Here is a 23062-nt window from a genome sequence, read left to right on the forward strand (position 1 = left end):
AGCAGCCGTCGGGCAGAGGCACTCCGGATGCCAGTTCGCCGCAGGGTCCTTTAAGGAGGCGATTTCCACAGGGAAAGCGGAATTGAGAGGTGCTGGGGAGCGCGAGGCCGGCCGCAGCCGGGGCGATAAGGGCTGCTCCGTCCCTCCTCGGCCTTCCTCCCGTCACCGGTCCCCTCCCCGGCTCGCTTCTCTCCTCACTGCCGTGCCGCTGCCGTGCCGCTGCCGTGCCGGTGCTTGCCCGCCGAGCACGGGGCCGACCCGAGAAACTCGTCGCGTGCCGGCAGCGTGCTGCGACTGAGGCGGTGACAGCGACGGCGGAGAGATGGAACCCGACGGCGCGGTGAGAGCCCGGCGGGTGCCGAGACGGCTTCTTGGGGGGCGGGCAGCCGCCGTGGCGAGAGGGCTGGTAGCGGCGCGGGGCGGGAATGCGGAGCCTTCCCGCCAAAGCGCCTTTCTCTGGCGGCGTCGGTTACGGCCTTGTCTCCTGCGGCCGCGGGCTGCCGCCATTTTCTTGGGGGTGGCTTCGCCCTCTGGTAAACAGCTCCCTTGTCTCGGGGTACTGCGGAACGGATACCTGGGGAAGAAGGCTGGCTGGTTTCTGACCTTGTACGATGGCTAAGAAGTGTACAAATGGAAGTTGTTCGGGGTCCAAATTTGGGATTAATCACCGGGCCTTTGTAGCGTTTGATTGCCGGATAATGGATGTGTGCATTGCAAGAGTGAAAATACACAGACTCTCGTAAAGAGCAGCTGTCCAAGACGCTGAACAACACTTCAAATCACCGATGAATGCACAAACCCATAGAGCGTTGGCAGGGGCAGTGTGTGTGGTGTGAGAGTTGGAGGTCCTGTAGGAGCACCTGGTTAGGCAGCTGGCAAGTGACCTGCTGTTAGCGCTTAGGTTTAGTTCTTTAGCTGTTGTTTCTTAGTGCCACACTGGTACTGAAGAGAGGAATGGCAATACAGATTTCTAAGGTTTTCAGATTCTTTGGGATTTACTGCATTGAGAATTAACAAGTGATGTGTTTAATTTAAGGTTTGGATTGTTTGGGGTGTTTTTTTTGTTGTTGTTTTTCATAAAGAGCACTAATATGGAGAAGATTAAGTACGAGATCTTGGAGGCGAGGAAGGTGTTCGGGATCTGTTGTTAGGTGTTTGTCGTGACTTGATAGTTAAATACAGATATTTCAGTGCTACGCACGGTTGTTAAATGATTGTACAAGTGGAATGTTGTGTTTGGTGCATGAGATGAAGAAAGTGACACGTTTCCTCGTCCTTCAAAAGTAGTTCTTAGCAGAAAACATTCCTTCTCCTGAAGGCCGTGTGGCTGCAGTGATAGTGATAGTTTGCTGCCTGCAAGCCTTGGGTTTTTCCCAGGTTGAGCACAACTCTGCAGTAGTCCTTCCAGCAGGAGGAACACGTCTCTTGTCCTCAATACATCAAGACGTGGGTTTTTCCTTTGCCTTAAATGAGTCTGTCTTACGAAATTTGGAACTGTCAGCCCTCATTGCTTTTATGTGAATGCTCCCAATGGAATGTGATGTGGTTTCATCCAGGGACACTTAGAGGCAGAGATAAGGAAATCATGTCCTGTGAGTAAGCTGAGAGTGAAAATTGGGAAGTAAATCAGACACTGTGAATGAGAGGAGAATTCTGTCAGGATAACTGTTTAAGGACACCATGCACTTGGGAAAGAATAACCTCAGGTATCAGTATGGGTTGGGGACTGATCTGTTGGAAGGCAGCGAAGGGGAAAAGGATCTGGGGGTCCTAGCTTATGGGAGGTTGTCCATGAGCCAGTAATGTGCATTCATAGGCAGGAGGAGCTGGGGTGTATTAGAAGGGCTGTGGTTAGTAGGTTGAGAGAGGCTTTTTTGCTCCTCCATTCTGCCCTGGTAAGGCCACATCTGGAGTACTGTGTTCAGCTCTGGGCCCCCCAGTTCAAGAGGGACATAGAACTGCTTGAGAGAGTCCAGCACAGAGCCACAAAGATGATTAAGGGAATTAAACATCTCTATTGTGGGGAGAAACTGAAGGAGCTGGGGCTCTTTAGCTTGGAGAAGAGAAGACTGAGAGGTGACCTCATCAATCTTTATAAAGACCTGAGGGGTGAAGTGCCAGGAGGATGGAGCCAGGCTCTGCTGGGTGATGCCCAGTGACAGGACAAGGGGCAATGGGTGGAAGCTGAGGCATAGGAAGTTTCATTTAAACATGAGAAGGATTTTTTTTTTCCTATGAGGATGATAGAACACTGGAACAGGCTGCCCGGAGGGTTGTGGAGTCTCCCTCTCTGGAGAAATTCAAAACCTGCCTGGATGCATTCCTGAGTGTTCTGGTATAGGTGATCCTGCTCTGGCAGGGGGATTGGACTAGATGATCCCTTCCAGCCCCTGACATTCTGTAATTTTATCCTCCAGTTTTTGGAAGGCTAAAAGGTATGGATACCATAAGGAGCAAAATAACTCCATAATAAATGGTGCAGATTTCCATTGTTAAAGCATTCTTGTTACATGTTTTGTTGATCCTCACTACAAGTGTTAAGGACTGCAAAATAGTAAGAAAAAACAAACTTTTCTTAAAACTCTTTCAAAAATAAAGGTTGGAGGCTGAGACTGTTTGCTTACTGCCCCTACTTTTCACAACTCTTTAGTATTGTTACTTACAGTCTATGGTAGCTTGCTTGTCTTTCACTTCAGGCTCCTTTCTTAGTGGTACTGTCAGGGTAGCATAGCCTGGGATTAGTTTTGGTAACCATTAGTCCATGGAGAGAAAGAAACACACAGCAGAAATGGTCTTAAAGGCTTTATTGCGGTGCTACATAGCTGTTTTATAGCTGTCCTCTCAAAATGAGGGTTAACAGTATAAAGCAGTATTAATTTGTTCTGTAAAGGGTCTCAAGTTAAATGCAATCTTCTATTGTCTCAACTCGCAGATGTAAGCATGGTGGAAGTTAAAACATCAGGCAGACAGCAAAAAATGGTTCCATGATGTTTCCACTGTACTGTGTTCCTTTACTTGGGCAAGGGCTTTGGTGCTTTTTTGGCAAAGAGAATTCCTGTATGGGTCACTCTGCATCATGTTTGCAACCCATGTTTGTGTTGAATTAACAAATGTTGTTCTCATCAGTTGTAATGAGATCAAATTTTATGGAATTGTGGGTGCTTGGCACTTGGAAAATCAACCAGGAGCTGTTGAAGAGAGCAGAGCTTTGTAGATGTGCAAGAGCACAGATGGAGTTGAAAATGTCCTTCACATATAGGCTTAAGATAAAGGGCATTTGATAGTTGTAAATTAATCTCTGAAATCAGAATTAACTTGAGATTCATACAGCAGAAACAATGTTGAAAGTCAAACTTTAGTCTGTAAAGTAGTCATCAAATTGAACTGCTCAAAGTGGAGATTGCTGAAATACTTTGAGCTGTGCGCTGAGTAAAAATGCGGTTAATATTGTTCAGTATTTGCTGTGCCTCCCCAAAAGAAATATTCTCTAGAATTTTTTTATCTGATATAACATGCAAGATGCTGAAAATATTTTCTTTCATTCAGCAGGCCACAAATCAGCTGCCAATAGAATCTTTATCTTCATGCCTCAACCCTGTATCACCAGTGCCGCTTAACAATCTTACCAATGCTCCAGTGTTTGGAACAGTTACACCAAATCGTATCTTTGTAGGAGGAATTGATTTGAAGGTATTTTCCCTGATGTGTGTCCATTCCCCCTGCCCCTGCTTTTTTTACCACTAAATGTAATTCAGTAGGGGAAAAAAAGTGAGACAGTCGTGTGTGTTGGTGGTGCCCTTCACTGTTCTATTCCTGTTTAGGGTCATAACTAGTTCACAACAAACTGAAGAGTTTATTCAGAGTTATATCCTGTAACATTCTTATGGTAAATATTCACTGAATAACTATGCAAACCAACTGTTTGTTTTGTTTTTTTTTTAACACTCTTGATTTACTCTACCAGACTAATGAAAATGATCTGAGGACATTTTTTACCCAATATGGAAGTGTGAAGGAAGTGAAGATAGTAAATGACAGAGCTGGAGTATCAAAGGGGTTGGTATAGTAGAATAAGCATGTTCTAGAACTTGAAAGTGTAGCAAAAAGCTGACTGGATGTAGTTAATTTGATTGTAATTTTCGTAGCTTGGAATGTTATTAACTTTATGTTAAGTCCAGTGTTGGCAGATGTGCAAAAATCTCTTATTGTCTTTAACATCTACAGATAAATGTCTGTCATTTGCAGAACTGCGAAACTGTGTAGTTCTAATCTATAAGATGAAGCTGTGTGCAGCTCAAAATCAATAGCTTTTCCAGGTTTTTCTATGATAATAAATTAAACAGATAATCCTTAGTCATCTGGTTGCTAAACTTCTCTATTTCTATTGCCAAAAGCCCATGTGGAAAGGAATCTAAGAATAGAGGAAGAGGTGAGATACACGTGATTGCACTGGAGTGTGTGACTAAGCTGAGGTGGTGTGAAGAGTTGTGGAGCAAGAACATAGGGGTCAAGTGTGATGGCAAGACAAGATTGTAGGTAGGGGAGCTAGGACTGGAGGTCAGCAACAAGTGCCGAGGAGCAAATCTGGAGAAAGCTTAGGAGTAGTCAAGTTATTGCTAGAACCCCAAGGAGGCTGGAGAAAGTGAGCTGTGCTTTCACTGAATTGCAAGAAATACCTGAGACTTGCAGTTCATGTAAGACAGTAACCCAAGAATACCAAGTTACTGTGCAGTTGTAATGGCCAGCGTCTCACAGTAAATATGCTGGAACACATTTATGTGCAGAAATGTTGGGATTTCCACTGAAATCCAAGCAGAGGCTTCACTGCTTTTCTCAGCAAGCCATTTAAGAAACTTGTTGTATGACTGATTATGTGTACTAGTTCACAGTACAGAAAAGCAGGCTAGGAGAAGAGTATCCATGTTCTTGGAAATGTTTTCAGATTCATGTAGCATGGATTTAAAATAACAGCTAGTCAGAGGCTTACTGGACCTTTGTATTCAGTAAGCATCTAAGTGCTCACAATGAACCTGTGTTGTGCTGCAAACTTTGATCTGCTGCTTGGAGCAACAGAGGCCTCCTTGGGATCTTCTGAAATGTGCAAACAAAACTGCTAAGAGATTTCCAAAGAAATTCAGAAAGTTGTTTAGATTTTTTTTGGATGAGGGTCAGTTTTGTTTGTTTGTTTTTTCATGTGTTGTGGCACAAACCTTACTCTTTAATGTCTGGCCTTTAAGATCAGACATTTATTTTTGCCACATCCAGCGGCCTAGATTTCTCTGGGAACAAATTGAGGGGTTTTGGTACAGCAGGAGTTCTGCACAGAAAGATCTGCTGCAGTAGTTGGAAGAGCTGTGGTGAAAGACACAGTGTTTTGAAGTCCTTGATTGCCACAGAACTCATCTAATGCTAATCATGTCAATAATAATTCATAAACACTGGTGCTTTTTCTGAGACCTCAGTGTAGTGAATAGCACCTGTGAATGTTCCGTGCTTTGGCAGTTGCCACTGAAGTGTGTGGGAGCTATGCTAGGACCTATGGCATAATAAATAACATTTTCAGTGTCTGATCTTGGGCATCCACGAGTGAGACATTAAAAATCATTTAATATAAATGAAGAAACTAAAGATGTGTATAGAGTACAGCATTGCTTTCTACATGGACTGCTCATTCATTGCATAGAAATAGTAATGTGTTACCACCTACTTAAATGTATTGGGAAGTGTACTATAACAAGAATGTTAGATTAAGATTACAATTGTTATTGCAATCTTTGTCTAAAAGTGATTTTTTCCCCCCCCTTTTATTTTACCTTATAATACCACCTGTACTCTATATCAAGCAATAACATGCAATGTGTGTAAAGATGTTCTGTAACTTTGATTTAGGTATGGCTTTGTTACTTTTGAAACCCAAGAAGATGCACAGAAGATTTTACAGGAGGTAAATGACAGTCCCTGTAAAGATTATCTCCTAAATGAAATACTACTTCTCGTGTTAGACACTAAGTAGCCCTGGTTGGCTGGTTTTCTACTTCAGAGGTGAGTTGGTAAACAGATCTCTTAAGTTTGGCCTGCATGGTTAAGAAGACAGCTGTATAGTGAAAACTGGAACTAGGGGAGTTGCAAGTTCATAGTACAGCTCTTGACTGTGATGTACAGTCTTTACTTTTTTAGCCTGTGTGTGCTCTCTAGGACATCTAGAGCTCTAAAGAGCTGTAGAGCCATAGAATCATGGAATGGTCCAGGCTGGAAGTGACCTCTAGAGGTCATCTAGTCCAGCCCCCCTGCAGTCAGCAGGGACATCCCTACTAGACCAGCTCACCCAGGGCCCCATCAAGCCTCACCTTGAATGTCTTCAGGGAAGGGGCCTCAACCACCTCCCTGGACAACTTGTTCCAGTGCTCCACCACCTTCATAATAAAGAACTTGTCCCTAACATCCAATCTAAAACTGCTCTTCTCAAGTTTAAACCCATTGCCTCTTGGTCCTGTCACTGCAGGCTTTTGTAAACAGCTTCTCTCCATCTTTCCTGTAGGCCCCCTTCAAGTATTGGAGGGCTGCTGTTAGGTCCCCCTGGAGCTGCCTCCTCTCCAGACTGAAGAACTCCAGCTCCCTCAGCCTGTTCTCATAGCAGAGATGCTCCAACCCTCTAATCAGTTTCGTGGCCCTCCTCTGGACCTGCTCTATCAGGTCCATGATGGGGTCTCACCAGAGCAAAATGGCACAATCACATCTCTGGATCTGCTGGCCACTCTTTTTTTGGTGCAGACCAGGATATGATTTGCCTTCTGGGCTGCAAGTGCACCCTGCCTGCTCATGTCCAGCTTCTTGTCCACCAGCACCCTCAAGTCCCCTTCCACAGAGCTGCTCTCTAACACCTCATCCCCCAGCCTGTACTGATAGTGAGGATTGTTCTGTCCCAGATGCAGGGCCTTGCACTTGCTCTTGTTGAACTTCATGAGGTTCACCTGGGCCCACCTCTCCAGCCTGTTCAGGCACCTCTGGATGACCTCCTCTCCCTCTGGTGTGTTGACACCACCACACAGTTTTGTGTCATCTGCAAACTTGTTGATGGTGCCCTGGATCCTGCTATGTCATTGATGAAAATATTAAATAGCACAGGTCCCAGTACAGACCCCTGAGTGATGCCACTTGTCACTGCTCTCCATGTGGCCTTCAAGCCATTGAGCACCACCTTCTGCGTGCAACCATGTAGCCAATTCCTTATCCACTGAACAGTCCATCCATCAAATCCACATGTCTCCAATTTGGTGAGCAGGATGTTGAGGACTGTCTCAAAGGCCTTGCACAAGTCCAGATAGATCACATCCATAGGGTGTCCCTTTTCTAATGACTTAACTACTTTATCATAGAAAGCCACTAGGTTAGTTAGGCAGGACCTGCTACTGGTAAAGCCATCCTTCACAATTTCTTTACTAAGCTTTTCTAGCAAAGTAAATGAGAAGTTCTTTGTGCAGATCCTTTTGGAAAAGCAGTGAATCCCAAAATCAGTTTTGTCAATCATGTATATCAGATGTTACTCCATGGCGAATAAGTAACATTTGAAATTCCTAATGATCGGTTTTATCCGCAAGCCTAAGGTTAGGCCATCAAAGTAATTAGTGTAACTTTGACGGGGGCCAAGGTGTATAAAAAGCAGGAAAGGGTGCAACCTCTGTGCCTTGTCTGCTTCTCATTTTGTTTAGTGGATGCCTAATGTGTAGAAAATAATACCATCTTTCTTCAATTCCAGGCTAAAAAACTTAATTATAAGGATAAGAAATTGAATATTGGTCCAGCAATAAGAAAACAGAAGATACGGAGTCCTCGTATGTATTCATACCAGCATTTGTATACTTGTCCTTATGAATGTTAAGCTTTTTGGAACCAAGATATGCCTGGTCTTGCACTGATCAATTGCCATGTGAGAATATGTTCAGGAAGAGTTGACTGTGTTTAGTGATTTATTTATTAATGCACAGGCCATTTTCTGCACCCCTAATTTACCCTGCCACCATCTGCTTTCAGGATTTTGTGTTGAAGGGAAACTGACAAGGCACTGGGCGTGCCTTGTCCTTTCCTGAGCAGACATCATCTCTTTATGATCTACACATTAGAAAAATTTACTTGTAAGTAAACTTTTAAAATACTAATTGCAGGTTCTACTGTAATAACAGAAGCTGGTACAATGTACCTAACGACTTCAAGTGGATATCCTTACATTTACCATAATGGAATGGCTTATTTTCATACCTCTGAAGCTACTTCTTCTCCACAGTCATGGCCAGTAAGTAATTTATTTTGGTGTGCTTTTCTATGGGCCAAAATGAGTGCAGCGTTTTCAAGTCTCTCCTGTTTACAGTTTGTTTGGCTAGGCCTTGTGTTTGATCTACAAATGGCTTCCTTTTATTAGTCTGTTTATTTTGTGTTTTTAAATACTGCTGAAGTTTATTGTTCTCCTGCAGGTAACTCTTACTTTTGTGTGACTTCTTGGAGAGGGTAGCTAAGAATCAGCATGGGCCAGCCCCAGGAGAAGTTTGTTTTGCTAAGGTGCTTATGACCCTTGGTTGATTGCATTTATTATTCTTCTATGAGTGGTTTTTCTTGGCTGAAAACTGTTAAACTGTGGATGAAAAGAGAACATAACACTAGATCAACAAAGTACAAGTGCAGTTGGGCCATTTGCTGCTAATTCCCATACTCTGCAATAATACTGCCTGATTTAGGGGGAAGCTAATTCAGTTGACTTTAGAAGGCTTGGGAAACTTGGAGAGAGTGTCTTGGAAAGTACCGGAAGGAGTTGTCAATCACTTCAGCGTTGTGCACGGGGGATGTATCCTTGCTAATTTCTGTAAAAGCAGCATTTACAGAGGCTGCACATATTGCCACTATTTAGCACTGGAAGATCCTTTCACATACTGGGCAAAAACTCAGTTACTAATGAGTAAAACCAAGCATTCTTCCTAAACAGAGATATGGGCAGTAGTGTTTTTTAATTGGCAGCATAGAATCTTTTTCTTGGCATTTAACCTTGTTTTAATCTCTGGGCCTCTCAGATGTTTGCTCTTCTAAAAGAGACGTGGGCAACTCCTCACAGTACCTGCTCAGCTTTTAGAGAATAAGCATAAACACTTGTTCATTTAGTTTTAAAAAGCTTTGTTGAAGCCCATGCTCTGTAGTTCCAGAGAACTTGCTCAAATCCTATCTGTTGGGAAAATGAACAAAAATTATGTTCTAGTACTGAACTTTGGTTCTGGTGGCCTGTCTGCAATACCCTTGTGTCTTCCCATTTTACATTCGGCATTTTTCACTTGGTGTAGAATGATTTGAAGTAATTTTAGGGTGGTTCCTTAACTGTTTGCAGGAACGTTGAAGTTTCATGTCGTCAAAATTGTACATAGCATTTAATCAGAACCAGAGGTTCACAGTACTATGTTGTGCTCTACCACAGCTGTATTTTTCTGCCCACTGTTTTGTTTTGTTGGTGTTTCTCTGACTGTAAACTAGGCCTCCACAAAACCCACTCAGGTTTTTAGCTGGTTAAGTTCCCTAAACTGCATCACTGCCAGATCCAAATGATTGGTGGAACTGTTGTGAGTTAGGGAATGGAAAAGGGAATTGAACACAACCACAGAATGATAGGGTTTAGAAGACTGTGGAGGTAATAGGAATACGTCAGAGGTAAATTAGATTGCTCTGAGTGCCTTTAAAAATGTGCCTGTGGTCGGGGTGGTGAATGTACCTTCATGTCTAGATAGCAGTGGCCTGGTGCTTTGAAGTAAACATGCCAAAGATTTTTGTTTCATCTGTAGCATAGGCCCTTACAAATAGTGATATTGAAGAGTCCAAGTGTAAGGTAAAACCTGGTAAATCCATTTTCCAAAGGAGACGAAATGTGGCTCAGCACTGTGGTGCTTTGGAACTGTTCTCAGTAAGAATGGCAATTGCTGCATTAAGACTTGTAACTCTCTTCTTTTTAAGTCACGCTCTGTTTCCAGTTCTCCTGTGATGGTAGCCCAACCAGTGTATCAGTCTCCTACATACCATTATCAGGTATGTGTATGAAACCATAATGGATTTCAGACCACCAGCGTTTCTTCAGGCTGTGCAGTGTTATTGACAGCACTGTTTCAGGTCTGATTCTTCTCAGGAAATAAGTAGTTCAGAATAGTAAAAAACAAAAAACCCATCTTAACTGCCTTGAAGGATGTAATTACACTAGAACACAACTTATTTTGCCTGTGTAACTACATGGTAGTGTTACTGGACAACTGACTTACTACCATCCTTCTATTGTGTAATCCTAACTCGTGCTCAAAGCAGGGCTGGTTACAATTTTCTTAGGAGCTTGTCCCATTGGATTTTAAGTAGCTCTACTGACAGATTCCATACCCTTTCTGGACAGCTTCTTTGAATACTTGACCCTTGGAAGAAGAAACAGTCTTTTCTTACAAGAACTAGTTAATTTTCAGTTTTCCAGCCTGTGTCTACTGACTTGTGCTCTGAGCACATCTAGTGAGAATCTGAATCGATTGTACCCATGCCCACCTTCCCATCCCCACCCCAGTAATTGTAGCCAGCAATAATTATCCTCTTCCACCTTTATCCCAGTTCTCTCAGCATCCTGGGATGTCTACTCTCCAGTCCCTTAACCACCTGGATGACCCAATACTGAGTTTATGCAGTATGTCTGTGTTTCTAATGTGCATCAGAAAATGAACTGCATTTGTGTCTTCTGTTTCCCTCCATTGGGCACAATTCTTAAATGCTTCAGTTTTTTAGAAGCGTTGGAAATGGCTGATTCAGAGCTTGAGTGAAGTTAACAAAACTCTTCCTCAATTACTTGGGTCCTTAAGGAAAATAATACTACTTTATAAATTGATATAGATTTGGGAGGGTTTGATTCAGGTATGCTGGGAATTCTACTATACATGTGTTCTTAATCATGTCACTAATACCTTGATTTGTTGGAATTTAGGCACCAACGCAGTGTCTTACAAGTCAGTGGCCATGGCCTGTTGCACAGGTAAATAGAATTCATATTTGCGGTACTTTACCATTAGTTTACATCTAGTTTAAAGGTTAATGTGCTTACACAACAGTGACTTTTCTCACTACTCATCACACTCCTAGAATAAATGAATCATAGAATTGCCACTGTACTCAGACTGGATGAGGCACTTGGTGCCATGGTTTAGTTAATTAGAAGGGTTAGGTGATAGGTTGGACTCAATGATCATAGAGGTCTTTTCCAACCTGGTTGATTCTGTGTTTAGGTTGGTAGGGACCTCAGACATAATCTATTCTAACCTCCTTGCCATGGACAGGGATGTCTGTTAACAAGACTTGGTTGCTCAAAGCCTCATCCAACATGGCCTTGAACATCTCCTGGGAGGGGGCATCCACAACCTTTTCACAATCTAGTCCAGAGTCTTGCCACTGATGAACTTCTTCCTGAGATGCAGTCTAGCCCTGTTCTCCCTCAGATTAAAATTCTTTGCCCTTGTCCTATCACAAGACATCCTTATTTTTCAGAAGGGCCTTCTCCAGCCTTCCTGCAGGTTCTCTTCGGGTTATCAGAAGGCAGCTGTAACATCTCCCCAGAGCCAATGGATTGGCATCACTTGCTGACTATAACAAAACAGAATTAACCAAGTTGGAAAACACCTCTAAGACTATGGAGTCCAACCTATCACCTAACCCTTCTAATTAACTAAACCATGGCACTAAGTGCCTCATCCAGTCTCCTTTTAAATGCCTTCAGGCATGGTAACTCCTTCACCTCCCTAGGCAGCCTGTTCCAGTGGCAAATCACTCTTCCCATGAAGAACTTCTTCCTAAGATCCAACCTAAACCTGCCCTGGCACAGCTTGAGTGTATGTGCTCTTGTTCTGTCTCTGGGTGCTGGGCAGAAAAGACTATATCCCACCTGGCTACAACCTCCCTTCACGTAGTTGTAGAGAGCAATAAGGTCTCCCATGAGTCTCCTCCAGTCTGAACACCCCCAGCTCCCTCAGCCTCTCCTCACAGGGCTGTGCTCATCTTCTCATCAGCCTTGTTGCCCTTCTCTGGCCACATGCAAGCACCTCAACATCTTTCTTAAATTGAGAGGCCCAGAACTGGACACAGTACTAAAGGTGCAGCCTAACCAGTGCTGAGTATGAGGCAGAAGGACTCTGCCTGGCTGCACTTCAGCCACTCTATCCCCAGCTTGTAGTGCTGCATGGGGTTGTTTTGGCCAAAGTGCAGAATCTGGCACTTGGACTAGTTAAAACTCCTGGCATTGGACTGTGCCTATCTATCCAGCCTGTCCAGGTCCCTCTGCAGAGCCCCCCTACCCTCTTAACAGATCAACACACGCTCCCAACCTGGTGGTGTTGTGATGTTGCAGAAAGCATAAAATAGCATTATTGAAACATCAAATACAAATCTGTTGTAAAGATTTTACTTTTCCCTCCTCTGGCAAGATGTGTACTAAATTGTCTAGTAAGCTCTCAGAAGCAGGTAAAAACTGCTGTGTTTTGGTTGGTCAGAGGGATGAGTGTTAACTAGCTCGTTAACTGTTACAAACTGTTGTGGTACTGGAGTGTTTCCAGCAGAAGCAGCTGGATGCACAAGTAGGGTGAATTTAGACCTGGACCCTTGAAATAGGATGAAGAAACTGAAACCACTGGCCCTAGTAATTTTGAGAGGATGTTTCATTGGTTTTGTGTTCTCTCAAGCAGAGAAGCTTAATGTAAAAATCTCAGCATATGAGGAATTTGAAGAGTCTGAAGCTGAAAGGAGGACTCTTAAGCTTGAACTGTTCAAACTGATAAATTATTTGAGTACGGGTGTCAGTTGCAGCAAAAGAGGTTCCACCTCAACACAAGGGGGAACTTCTTTACTGTAAGGGCCACAGAGCACTGGAACAGGCTCCCCAGGGAGGTCGTGGAGTCTCCTTCTCTGGAGGCTTTCAAGGCCTGTCTGAATGTGTTCTTCTGTGATCTGTGTTAGATAGTATTGTCCTGCTCTGGCAGGGGGGTTGGAATCGATGATCTCTTTGGGCCCCTTCCAACCCCTAACATCCTGTGATGATCCTAAGAGTAGCAGCCAGCATTGTCCAGTTGTGGTCAGTTCCACTCTGTTAGTAGATGTCAGTCTACTGCTTTTACATCTGCCTGCTGAATTACAGAAATACTGTGGGGTTTATCCTCAAACAAAAAAAAAAACTTGTGTTTTTTTTAGTGTAATGTTTTTGTAAGAGCTAATTATGCTTTGTTGTATTTATATGAGAGTAAGCATCAATGTAATAAATTTTAGGATTTCTTTAACAATGCTTTTCAAAATGTAAATCTGAAAAATACATTGCAGTGAAGGACATCTTTCTTTTAGCCTACTGCCTGATCTTAATACCTGCTTTCCCTTCACTTAGTTTTAAGTTACCAAAGATTAATTTGACATTCTGTTTTAAAGCGTTACCTTCATTTATATATAACAAGGAATATTATACAATAAGCTTTGGTGGGTTTTGTGCATAACTTGTATTGCGAATGTGTTTTATTTCAGTCTCCTGTCTCTTCTTCTTTGGTTTATGTGCAACCATCTGAAGTCATTTATCAGCCAATAGGAATTCCTCAGGAAAATGGATCTCTACCTCCCCCTCTCCTAGTGGAAGCTGCAGCTCCTGAGGTACCCATATCAAAACGTTTACTTACACTTGAGGTGTTTATCTGCAGCTGCAACAAAAGCTTTTAGTTTAAGCAAAGGCAGTTCAGAGCACTTCTGTTAGTTGCTCCCCGTACTTAGCCCCATGCCTATGTGGCTACTGTTAAGTCATTTCAGTTGTTCTCCAGTTAGAGAACCTCTTCCAGTTTTCTAGGAGAAGCCTTTGACTCTGAAATCTGTTAGTGTCAGGAATCTATAACTGACAGCAGAATAAAGACTAATCGATCTGTTTTGTTTGAAAATAACACCCCGATACAATGGGACTCGGACTCCTCAGAAAGCTCTGAGTCTATCCAAGCCATTATTTCCCAAAGTAATTCTTTCTCTGTGTGAATAGAAGCTTGTTTCTGTATATTCTGAAAGTCAAAATGAATTCTCAATAGTCAAATGACTACATTTTCAGTTAACCACGTGGGATTTTTGCTTTGATGTGGGTAGTATTTCTGATGTTTCTTAGGAAATTCTCAATGTTGCAAGAAAGCCATTTCTTAAAATAGTACATTTTAAAATGTAAATAGCTGGTGACAGAAAAACTTACTGTCAAATTGAACAGGTGTTAGGATTGATTAGTTCTTTTCCTCTTCAATTCACTCATTACCATTTCTTTTGGCATCCCTGTTAAATTAAGACAGGAATCAAGTATTTTATGGAAATACTCAATTATATTTTATTACTGCAAGAGAAGTTTTAAACCTCGTATTTCAAACCTCTGAAGTGGGAAATCCTGACCTACCCAAATAATTCAGTTTCCCTACAAAGGTATTGAATAAGACAAGACTTTGAACATCACTTAAGGGATGTTTAGGTGTAGCATGCTCTCAGTTCACAGGTACATGATTTATTGATGCTAACAGAAGTACCATGTGAAAACTAAGGTGATATAAAATGCAAAGAAAAGCCTGCGTACTTGTGTGTGATCTCTAAGTGCAGTAATGCTGCAGGTAAACGCTTCCAATTAGAGGTGAGTGAAAAGGATTTGTGATAGACAAGCCTACCACTTCTGGCAAGGAAAGTGCTTTTTGACACTGATCCAGGTCAACTATACTTCAGTGCAGTGGGAAAGAGAGAAATGTGTAAGTATTGAAATGTTGACTTATTTATTTTTTTAAGTACTATACATAACTGGAGCCCATGGTTTGAAATTTTAAGGACTCTCAATTCATATGAAAGGGTTGCAAAAACATCAAATTATGAAACAAGCTCTTCTGTTAATTTTTGGTATTTATTGTTTTGTTTTGTTTGTGATTTTTTTTTTTTTTCTATACCAGCTGTATTCTGATCTTGGAGTTCAAGCACTTCAACAGCCACATGCCATGGCTACACATGTGAGTATCAGACTGAGATAGTTAAAACAGATGTGGTAGTGTTGCTGTCCTTTTCCTAGAATGGGAATAGAAAGAGATGCGAGATTGGAAACATAATTTTTCTAATGAATTAATAAGGAAAACAGAAACACTGCAGAGAAATTGAGTTTCCTTCTCTTGAGGCTTTGTTACAGATGCTGTACTTGTTACTCACTTTGGAACTATCTGGGGAAACAAAAACCATGACTAGCTAGTTTGAAACTTGAGATCTATTTTTCATGTGCAGCTTTCTTTGTATTTGGAGAGGAAATGGTGAACCTTGTTTTTCAAGATGATGGTTACAAGTCTTTGTCTCTGGATCTTGAAGTCGAATTAATTACTTGCAGCATCATGCTATGGAGAGGTGGAGTTTTGGGACATAGAGCAGAAAAAACCTGTTTTTTCCATGCACCCTGTTTTTGAGTAGCTGTTCTACAATGTGACTTTTTCCATGTTACTGCGGTTTTTAGTTCTTAGTTCAGAGTCCTTTTGCCTAAACTATTAAGGTTAACATAAAATTATGTCTAAATTAGACTTTGCCTAGGTTTGCCTCATACTTGGGGATTAGAGGTATCAGTAGTTGTACTCCATGTCTTTCATGAAAGACACACAACTAAAAACTAGACTAAAAATTATATAAGTGAATCAAAACCATGTTGTAGGCTTCTGTATGTATTATTTAAATTAATTCTAAATTTCTTCAAAGTGAAGAATCTTTTTTCCCCGGACTATTGTTTAACGGTTCATTAAATATTTCCAGTAGAGGGGGCTGTGACATTGTGCTGTCTCAGAATAAAGTACATGTACTGTAATAAAAACAATAAGAAACTATGTATTTGGGAGCACTGATTCCAAGTGATTTTGGTGGCGGTGGTAAGAAATACTTAAAATGGAATTTACATAATGGAGTATAATAGCCAGATGGAATTCCATTTTCTAACTCTATAAAGCAACTTGAAAAACAAATGGCAATCGTAGTCTCAGATTTAATCTGAAGTACACATTTAATATATCAAATAGAGAAACAAACTTTTTCACCTTGAAATTTGACTTACCTTTCTAAGGGCCGATGCCATACAAACGAGATAGTATGAACATAACAAGCTAGAACGTGCAGTAGTTGCACCATCATCATGCTTTACCTTATCTCAGAGTTAAGTATTTTGCTGTAAGTGATAATGTGTTAATTTACAGCAGAATATGTGCATGGGTGACAAAACCAAATTTGGTTGCTGTGGCATAGGAAATGAGCTGCAAACACAGACTCTTACTTGCATCTCCTAATGTAACATTTTCTATGTCTATTTGTAGCTTTAGGAGTGATTTCACACAGCTAAAACTAGCATAACCTAGCATTTCATTCCATTTTCCACACCATCCATTTCCTGTGTAAGAGGATTTTTTTGTGAGGGAACTGATGTAATTAAAGATCAAGCCCCTATTCTCACCACCCAAAAAGATCTGACTTCAGCTTGGAATCATTGCCTAAGTGAGTTTGTCATGCAATTGCACAAACTCTTGTACCTACACAGGCAATTTGTGATGGGACAGAGGAAGCAAGACTTGTGCAGATTTAGACTTAATGAAACTGAGTGTGAAATTGTCCATCCTGTCCCTTCCTTCAGTATATTGCGCGTTCTTTTACAGTTTTATCGTAAGTCTTGCTACCCATAATTGAAACTGTTCAGGTCTCAAGCAGATTTGCAGGTAGAGTTAAATCCTTACAAAGACTTGCTGAATTCTAATAATTTTCTTCTTTACAAGATGTCAAACAGTTTTTGACAGACTTTAATTTTTATGTTTGAGTAGTTTTGGAATACAATTCTTCCTTTTTCTCGTTTCACCTTGCCTTTTGGCTTTAAGTTTTGAACTACTCCATGTGTAATGAAGATGTGTTTCATCACTGTGGCTGAGCATGCAATGAGTGGAGGAAAAAAGCAAACGCTGACAGCAGACTGTGTGTTGAACAAGTGGTTGTAGCGTTACTGTCTGCTTCCCAGCTGCATGTATTTGCTGCTTGCTGGATGTAGTCATGTTAAAATAATCCAATATATGCAGCTTCTAAACTGCTGAGTAGTGGCCATGATGAGCAGATGCCTGAAGTTGTGACCCTGGCTTGAACATAATCTGCAACTTGCCTCCACCACGTTGGGAAGTGCATTAGAAATAAGCATCTGCTTTGCATCATGTGCTATGTAACTCAGGTGGTGAGAGTGGGATAGGTACAGCCAATATTCAGATATTTTTGGCACATGTAGACCTCTTACAGCTTTCAAATGTAGCTTGAAACAGTGTGCACTGCAGTCATACTCCAGTGAGGTCACAAGGGTTGGGCAAACAAAAGGGCAGAAATATTTTTTGCAGAAGAAGATCACAGACTTCTTAGCTAGTCATTCTGTTGTTGTGGATATATAAAAAGAATTTGGTCCATTAATCATATAAGCCATGTAACAGTTAACCAAGGAAGCTTCAGTTCTGGCAATTCTCTTTTATATTTCCTTGTTCTACCACTTAACATTTTGTTGATGTAACTTTCAAGTACAAAATTTGTGGTAATTTTGAGAAAACTTTCCCCAACTTTTAACTTTTGAGAGCAGATTTGATTCAAATACTCCACTTGATCATGTGTTGCTATTGAGCTAATGTCCACTTGGAGGTGTTTTCTTTGAGAGACTATAGCATGTTTTGTTCAGGGTTCATATCTGTGCAAATGGATATGGTCAGTGTTTGTTTTCAAAGGCTGCTGGGTGATGCTTTTTTGGTTTTTAGGAATTGTGAAACTCTCTTTTCATCTCTGTTGTTCCTTCTGCTGTGTTTCAGTTCCAGGAAGTGTTCTCTTTATTTAAGCTTGGACATTTAGCTGCAAGAGAAAAAAGAAAAAGAAAAAACTGGGGGGGGAGTAGGGTATGGAGAAAAAAGGCAGGGAAGAGAAGGAAACCAACAAACCAAACAGCCTTGTGTTACTTAATCTTCACTGCTGTCCCCACAGCAGAGCAGTTTTAGCTGACAAAAATGATAATCTTCTTTAATCCAGTTCTTGGAATCTAAAAGTACTATATAAAGTGTATTGTACTTCTTAGAAGCTTACTCTTTTTTTCTTCAGAAAATGCTCTGGAAATGCTGCTTGTTTGTTTGTTGGTTTATATTGGTGTTTTTTTTTTAAAAACCCCCATTAACTGAGTTCTCTCACAAGAACTTAATGATGGAAGAATGTATCCTGGTATTGAGAATTGTCTGTATATATGGTTTGTGTCACTACTTTGTTCTCTGTTTTTCAGGTTTGGTTTGCTTTTTTTTTTTTTGATAGCTTCAAAATGTAGTTTTATATTTACTGTAAGAAAATACTTTTTAGAAATATCAAATTGGTTTTGCTTGAGCATTTACAGCCTGCAGTGTATTGGCAATCATTATATTGAAAAGGAGGAGGAGAATCTTCCTGTGTCAAAGCAGTTGAGGGTATTTGTAATTCTGAGGTCATAATGGTGTATGACAACTCCTTGGCCTTTTGATAGGGAAGGTTCTGTAGTTTTAAGTGAACTTGGAGCACTCTATTTCTCTCTGGTATTTAATACACAGAACACAAGTTTTGCCTTACTGCTTTTAAATACACAGATGCACATGTTGGGACATGTACACAAACATGTACAAGCACATAAATGGTTGTTTTTATAAGAGGAAATCTTGGTGTTGTCATTTTTTGATAAGTAGAGTAACTTTTTGTTCTGGTATGCTATTATACCATATTCTATCTCAAAACCAAATGAAACCTCACAATGTATTTTCTCAGCAGGTAAGTGTTTTATTCTCTTATCCAGGCAGTGAAACTGAGAGAAAATAACAGTTTTGTTGCAATTTACCTTAGTCTGAGAAGTGTGAATCTAAACTTGTAGTTGTTGTGGTGTATGGTTGATGGAGAGGTTGGTCATGAGCTCTAGTGAGGTATGTTCACTCTCAGAGGGCACTTAAACTCCAGCAAAAAACACATTTGCTAATGTTATTAATTTTACTGACATCAAAAGGCAAGGGTGGCATGCTTTGTCTTGTGTTTCATTCTATGTTCTCTTTACAGTCTCCTCTTTGTGCTCTAATTCTAGCTCACTGGGTGTTTTTCCTTTGCTTTCTCTGATCTATGTTTCTCTCTTTACTTGACAGACGCTATGGAGCATTCACTACTAAGCCATGTGGTCAGCTTTAGTCTTCCCACCATTGATTTTCTTGTCCAGTTCTTTGTGTACCTGCGATACATCATCAACATGCCAGCAGCTGCCTGGTGGGAATCTTTGGGTCAGTTGTTCATTGCATACTTCTTATTTATGAATGGGTAAATAATAGAACAGGCTTAGATAGAATTTAGTATAGCCAGCATTCCTTAACTGCTTCATGTAGTTTGAGAATTTCTTAATGATTGTCTTGCACAAAACAAACTTTGTATAATCCATATAGTTTCATTCCTAGAGTGGTAATGTATGCATGTAGTCCATGATATTCTTTTTAGTTCTAGACCAAGTTCTCTCTGCTTGGATTTTTTGCCTTCAGGGAGAGAAATGTTTGTTACTCCAATGTTTGATTTTTGTAACTTTTCTTCTGAAAATTATTTCAATTTCTTTATTGACAACTCTGCTTTGTCCCCTTTTCTGTGTATTTTGTGTGATTGAGTAGTTTGTATTCATGGAATTACACTCTGGCAGGTATTCAGCTATGTTTTTATTGAGAAAAAGGTGCTGCTTATACTGCAGAGAAACCCCCCCCAGGATTTTGATAAAATGGAGCCAGGGAAGAATAGGTGTTCTAAACAGATTAAAATCTGTCTACTTCATCACCTTGGAACAGCTCAGTGATTTGTAGCAGGGACTTACTGTTTAAGGTGTTACTTGTCTGTATGATTTTTTTTCCAGATTGGGGTTTTAAAAATTGCTAAGTTTTTCAGTGTGAAACGTGACATAGTTCTTTTCTGTTGGGACCAGGCAGTAGAGAAAACGTTTGGGTCCTTCATAGTCCAACAAGCATCAAAAAAGAGACACAGAATTAGATTGAGCCTAAAGTGCTGTAAGGTGAAGGTAATGGAAACTGAAGTCAGCAGGGAGACTGCTGCTACATGGCTGTGGAACCTAGAGGTGTAGAGAGGCAATTCATGGTGTAATGTGAAAGTAGAAGGTGATGAGAAACTGAGATTTTGAGGTTAAAAGTGGGTTGAATAACGTGGTAGGCATGCAGGAACTCCATACAGCAGCTAGTCAGAAGGGAGGATGAAAAGATGAGTAAGTTTAACAAATAAAATTAGTGCTTAAAAGGCTTGAGTGAAGATGATGAGGTTAGGAAGCAGAAGTAGTTTGAGTTTGGCATGCAGCATAGCATAGTAAGAAGGGGAAGGAAGGACTCAGACTGGTGAAATAATTCAGATGTGTGTCCCAGAACTGGGGTACAGAGCATCTGAGATACAAAAACAGACTGTCAAAAAACTTGATTTTTGGGAAGAACAAACAGAATAGCACAAATTTTCTAGAAACTGTTCCTGAAAACATTCCAAAACCAGGACTTAAAATGTCAACCCTGTTTTCAGCCTCTTACCATGCTTTTGTCAGCAGCTTGTGGTGTCCACTGGCAAATGGCTTCATTTCAGGCCAGTACCTGTTTGATAGCTTGCAAATAGCCCATTGCTTTAAATTGACTTAGTTTTGGTTACATGATCAATGAACAAAACTTGATAGGTTTTTAATGTGAATTCTGAACTGGTTCCAACCTTTCTCACTTGTAAATGAAGGTATTTCTTGGTACTGTTGACTTCATCTAGGTGAGTAATGGAATCTCTTTTCCCTTTCTGAGCTAAGCCTGTCCAGCTGGTACAGTATCAAAATGGGACTGACTTTTAAAGCATTAACATATTAAATGAGGCACACTTTGGAGCAGAAGCAGCAACGCAGCATTTTCTTACTCTCTTTAGGAGTCAAGGTCGCATGCTGTGAGAAGAAACTTCTGAGTCTTGAAACCTTGATTATAAACCTGAAGCCCTGAATTTCCTTCTGGAAGATATGTCAGGATGGAAGAGAGTTCATACACCACCAGCTCCTGCGAATTCTGTAAACCAGATTTTTAGCTCTACTTTGACACCTATTAACGTGGATGATAGGTTCTTCCTAACTTACTTGCCTGAAAATGCCATGATTGAAATAGCTCTCATTTTGTAAAGTGATAAAATTCAATATCTTGGACAGGGAAAACCATATAAAGCCATTCTTTTATCCTGTAACTGTACTTTTATTAAAGAAATGCAGGATAAAATAGTGGTGATTTGATACACACCTACTGCATAAACTTTGGTTGCTAGCATAGATTGAAAACCAGCATACATGAATCTCTGCATTATGCAAACTGTTAGTTATGAGGTAAAAGCTCTTTTCCCACATCCTGGCAGCATTTATGTGCTGCCAGTTAAAAGCTGGTTATTTAAATCCTATACACTTTGTTTCAGTTGCAAAGAACCCAAAGTTATTTGCAATCAGTATTTTTTCATAAGGTGTTTTACTTGTGTGTCGTTTTACTGCTTGGGAATGGTAACCTTTTTTAATAAATAAACCTGCAGTTGGGAATTTTAGTTTTATATGAACCTGACAATTTTCTTGCATATGGTAGTAATAAATTTTGGGGTTGTGATATGTTTTTAGCTGTAGAAAAAGGCAACAACTTTTTACCCTTAAAAGACCATTGAAAACTTCCTGCTTTGACTTATTCTGTTGTGTATAAAACTGAGGGACTTCATAGTACCACCCCATGTTGAGATGAGGTGCTCCTTTCTCCTCAACTGCAGGGAGAAAATGTTCTCTACCCTTGCTCCCTTGCTTCTCTTCTCTCCTCCCCTAAATTCTATTCTGAAAGTCAAAGTTAGATTCCTCAAAGGTTAAAATCCAGCCACTGTAGTTAAGCAATATGCTATAACTTCTTATACTCCTATTATGTAGCACTGAGCTCTTTAAGTAAAATAATCCTTGGGTTTTCTCTATACTTTATCTACTATGTAGTCATTTGGTGGTGGGGGGGTGGTTCTTTTTGCATGTCTGTATATATTTGGTTTTGTCCTTGTAATCAGTTAGGCATCTTACAGCATGGTCAATGCAGTCAGTAATAAATTCCTCTGCCACACATAAATGTACTTGAAGTCAAAAGTCAGATTTCATCTTGTGCCAGAAGAGAGGTAGAATCTGGTTCTGCTTTTGTGCTGTTTCCAAACTTGTGAAAAGAGATGCCATGTACTATGTCTTGGTTATAAGTTTTCTCAAGTGACTTCCCATCTTTTATTAAAAAAACCTACACAGATGTAATTTAGTAATTAGGGCTGTGGCCTGTCTGCATCCTTCGTGTATTCCTTGTCACATTCATATATCGACAACCAATTCTCTGGCTCCCACCCTCCAGAACTGAGAGATTTTGGTTGAGTTTTTTGTTTTCTGCTGAACTAACTCTTAGAGTATAGCTAGCAACCGTTGTCTCTTTTGTATTTAAATGGCCAAATGCTAGTTCTAACACTGGATTAAAACATGGAGACAGGCAGAAAAGGTACTGAAGTGTTCACTTTGCTTTAGTTTGATGCGTTTGATCAAGTCCTGTTCTTCTTGCATTAAGCAGAATTCTCCACTAATACTTTGTTCTTGCTGCTTCCGATCTTAAGCATCAGAAGTCATTCATCATCTTTTGCATACAAAATTGGCTGTTCTTTGTATCCTGAAAGCAGTTTTTCTAAATAGTTGATGTGAAGTCACTGAGTGAACTGCATTCCATCAGTAGCTGAGCAGAAACCAGCAGAATGCATGGCTCTCTTGAAATGTTTTTTCTCTGTTTAATGGAGTTCTCCAATGTGAGTTGTATGGTTGTAAAATAGTGTTTTATAGTGAAAACTGCAGTAAAATAGGTTTGTGGCTCTAATGTTGAAGCACTACAGTAGTTTCAATTCACTTGGTATAAAAGTTTGTTCTCTGAGTAAAAAACAGTTGAATCATTTTAAGGATCAAAAGCAT

General features: G+C 40.6%; 1 protein-coding gene across 2 annotated transcripts; it reads left to right on the plus strand.

Moving 5' to 3' along the window:
• Positions 1 to 225: 225 nt before the first annotated feature.
• Positions 226 to 21651, plus strand: BOLL (boule homolog, RNA binding protein). Of its 2 annotated transcripts, none has more exons than XM_064158499.1 (12): positions 226 to 340; positions 3547 to 3690; positions 3965 to 4056; positions 5890 to 5944; positions 7757 to 7832; positions 8163 to 8290; positions 9985 to 10056; positions 10982 to 11029; positions 13552 to 13674; positions 14979 to 15035; positions 19206 to 19337; positions 20995 to 21651. In XM_064158499.1, exons 1-11 carry the CDS (start codon positions 323 to 325, stop codon positions 19227 to 19229), a joined length of 837 nt encoding a protein of 278 aa, XP_064014569.1. In that variant the 5' UTR covers positions 226 to 322; the 3' UTR covers positions 19230 to 19337; positions 20995 to 21651. The 2 variants fall into 2 exon arrangements, with proteins under 2 accessions (XP_064014569.1, XP_064014576.1); XM_064158506.1 differs by having other exon boundaries at positions 3550 to 3690.
• The last annotated feature ends 1411 nt before the right edge of the window (positions 21652 to 23062 follow it).

The sequence above is a fragment of the Pogoniulus pusillus genome, chromosome 2 (assembly GCF_015220805.1).
Source record: "Pogoniulus pusillus isolate bPogPus1 chromosome 2, bPogPus1.pri, whole genome shotgun sequence".
NCBI lineage: Eukaryota > Metazoa > Chordata > Aves > Piciformes > Lybiidae > Pogoniulus > Pogoniulus pusillus.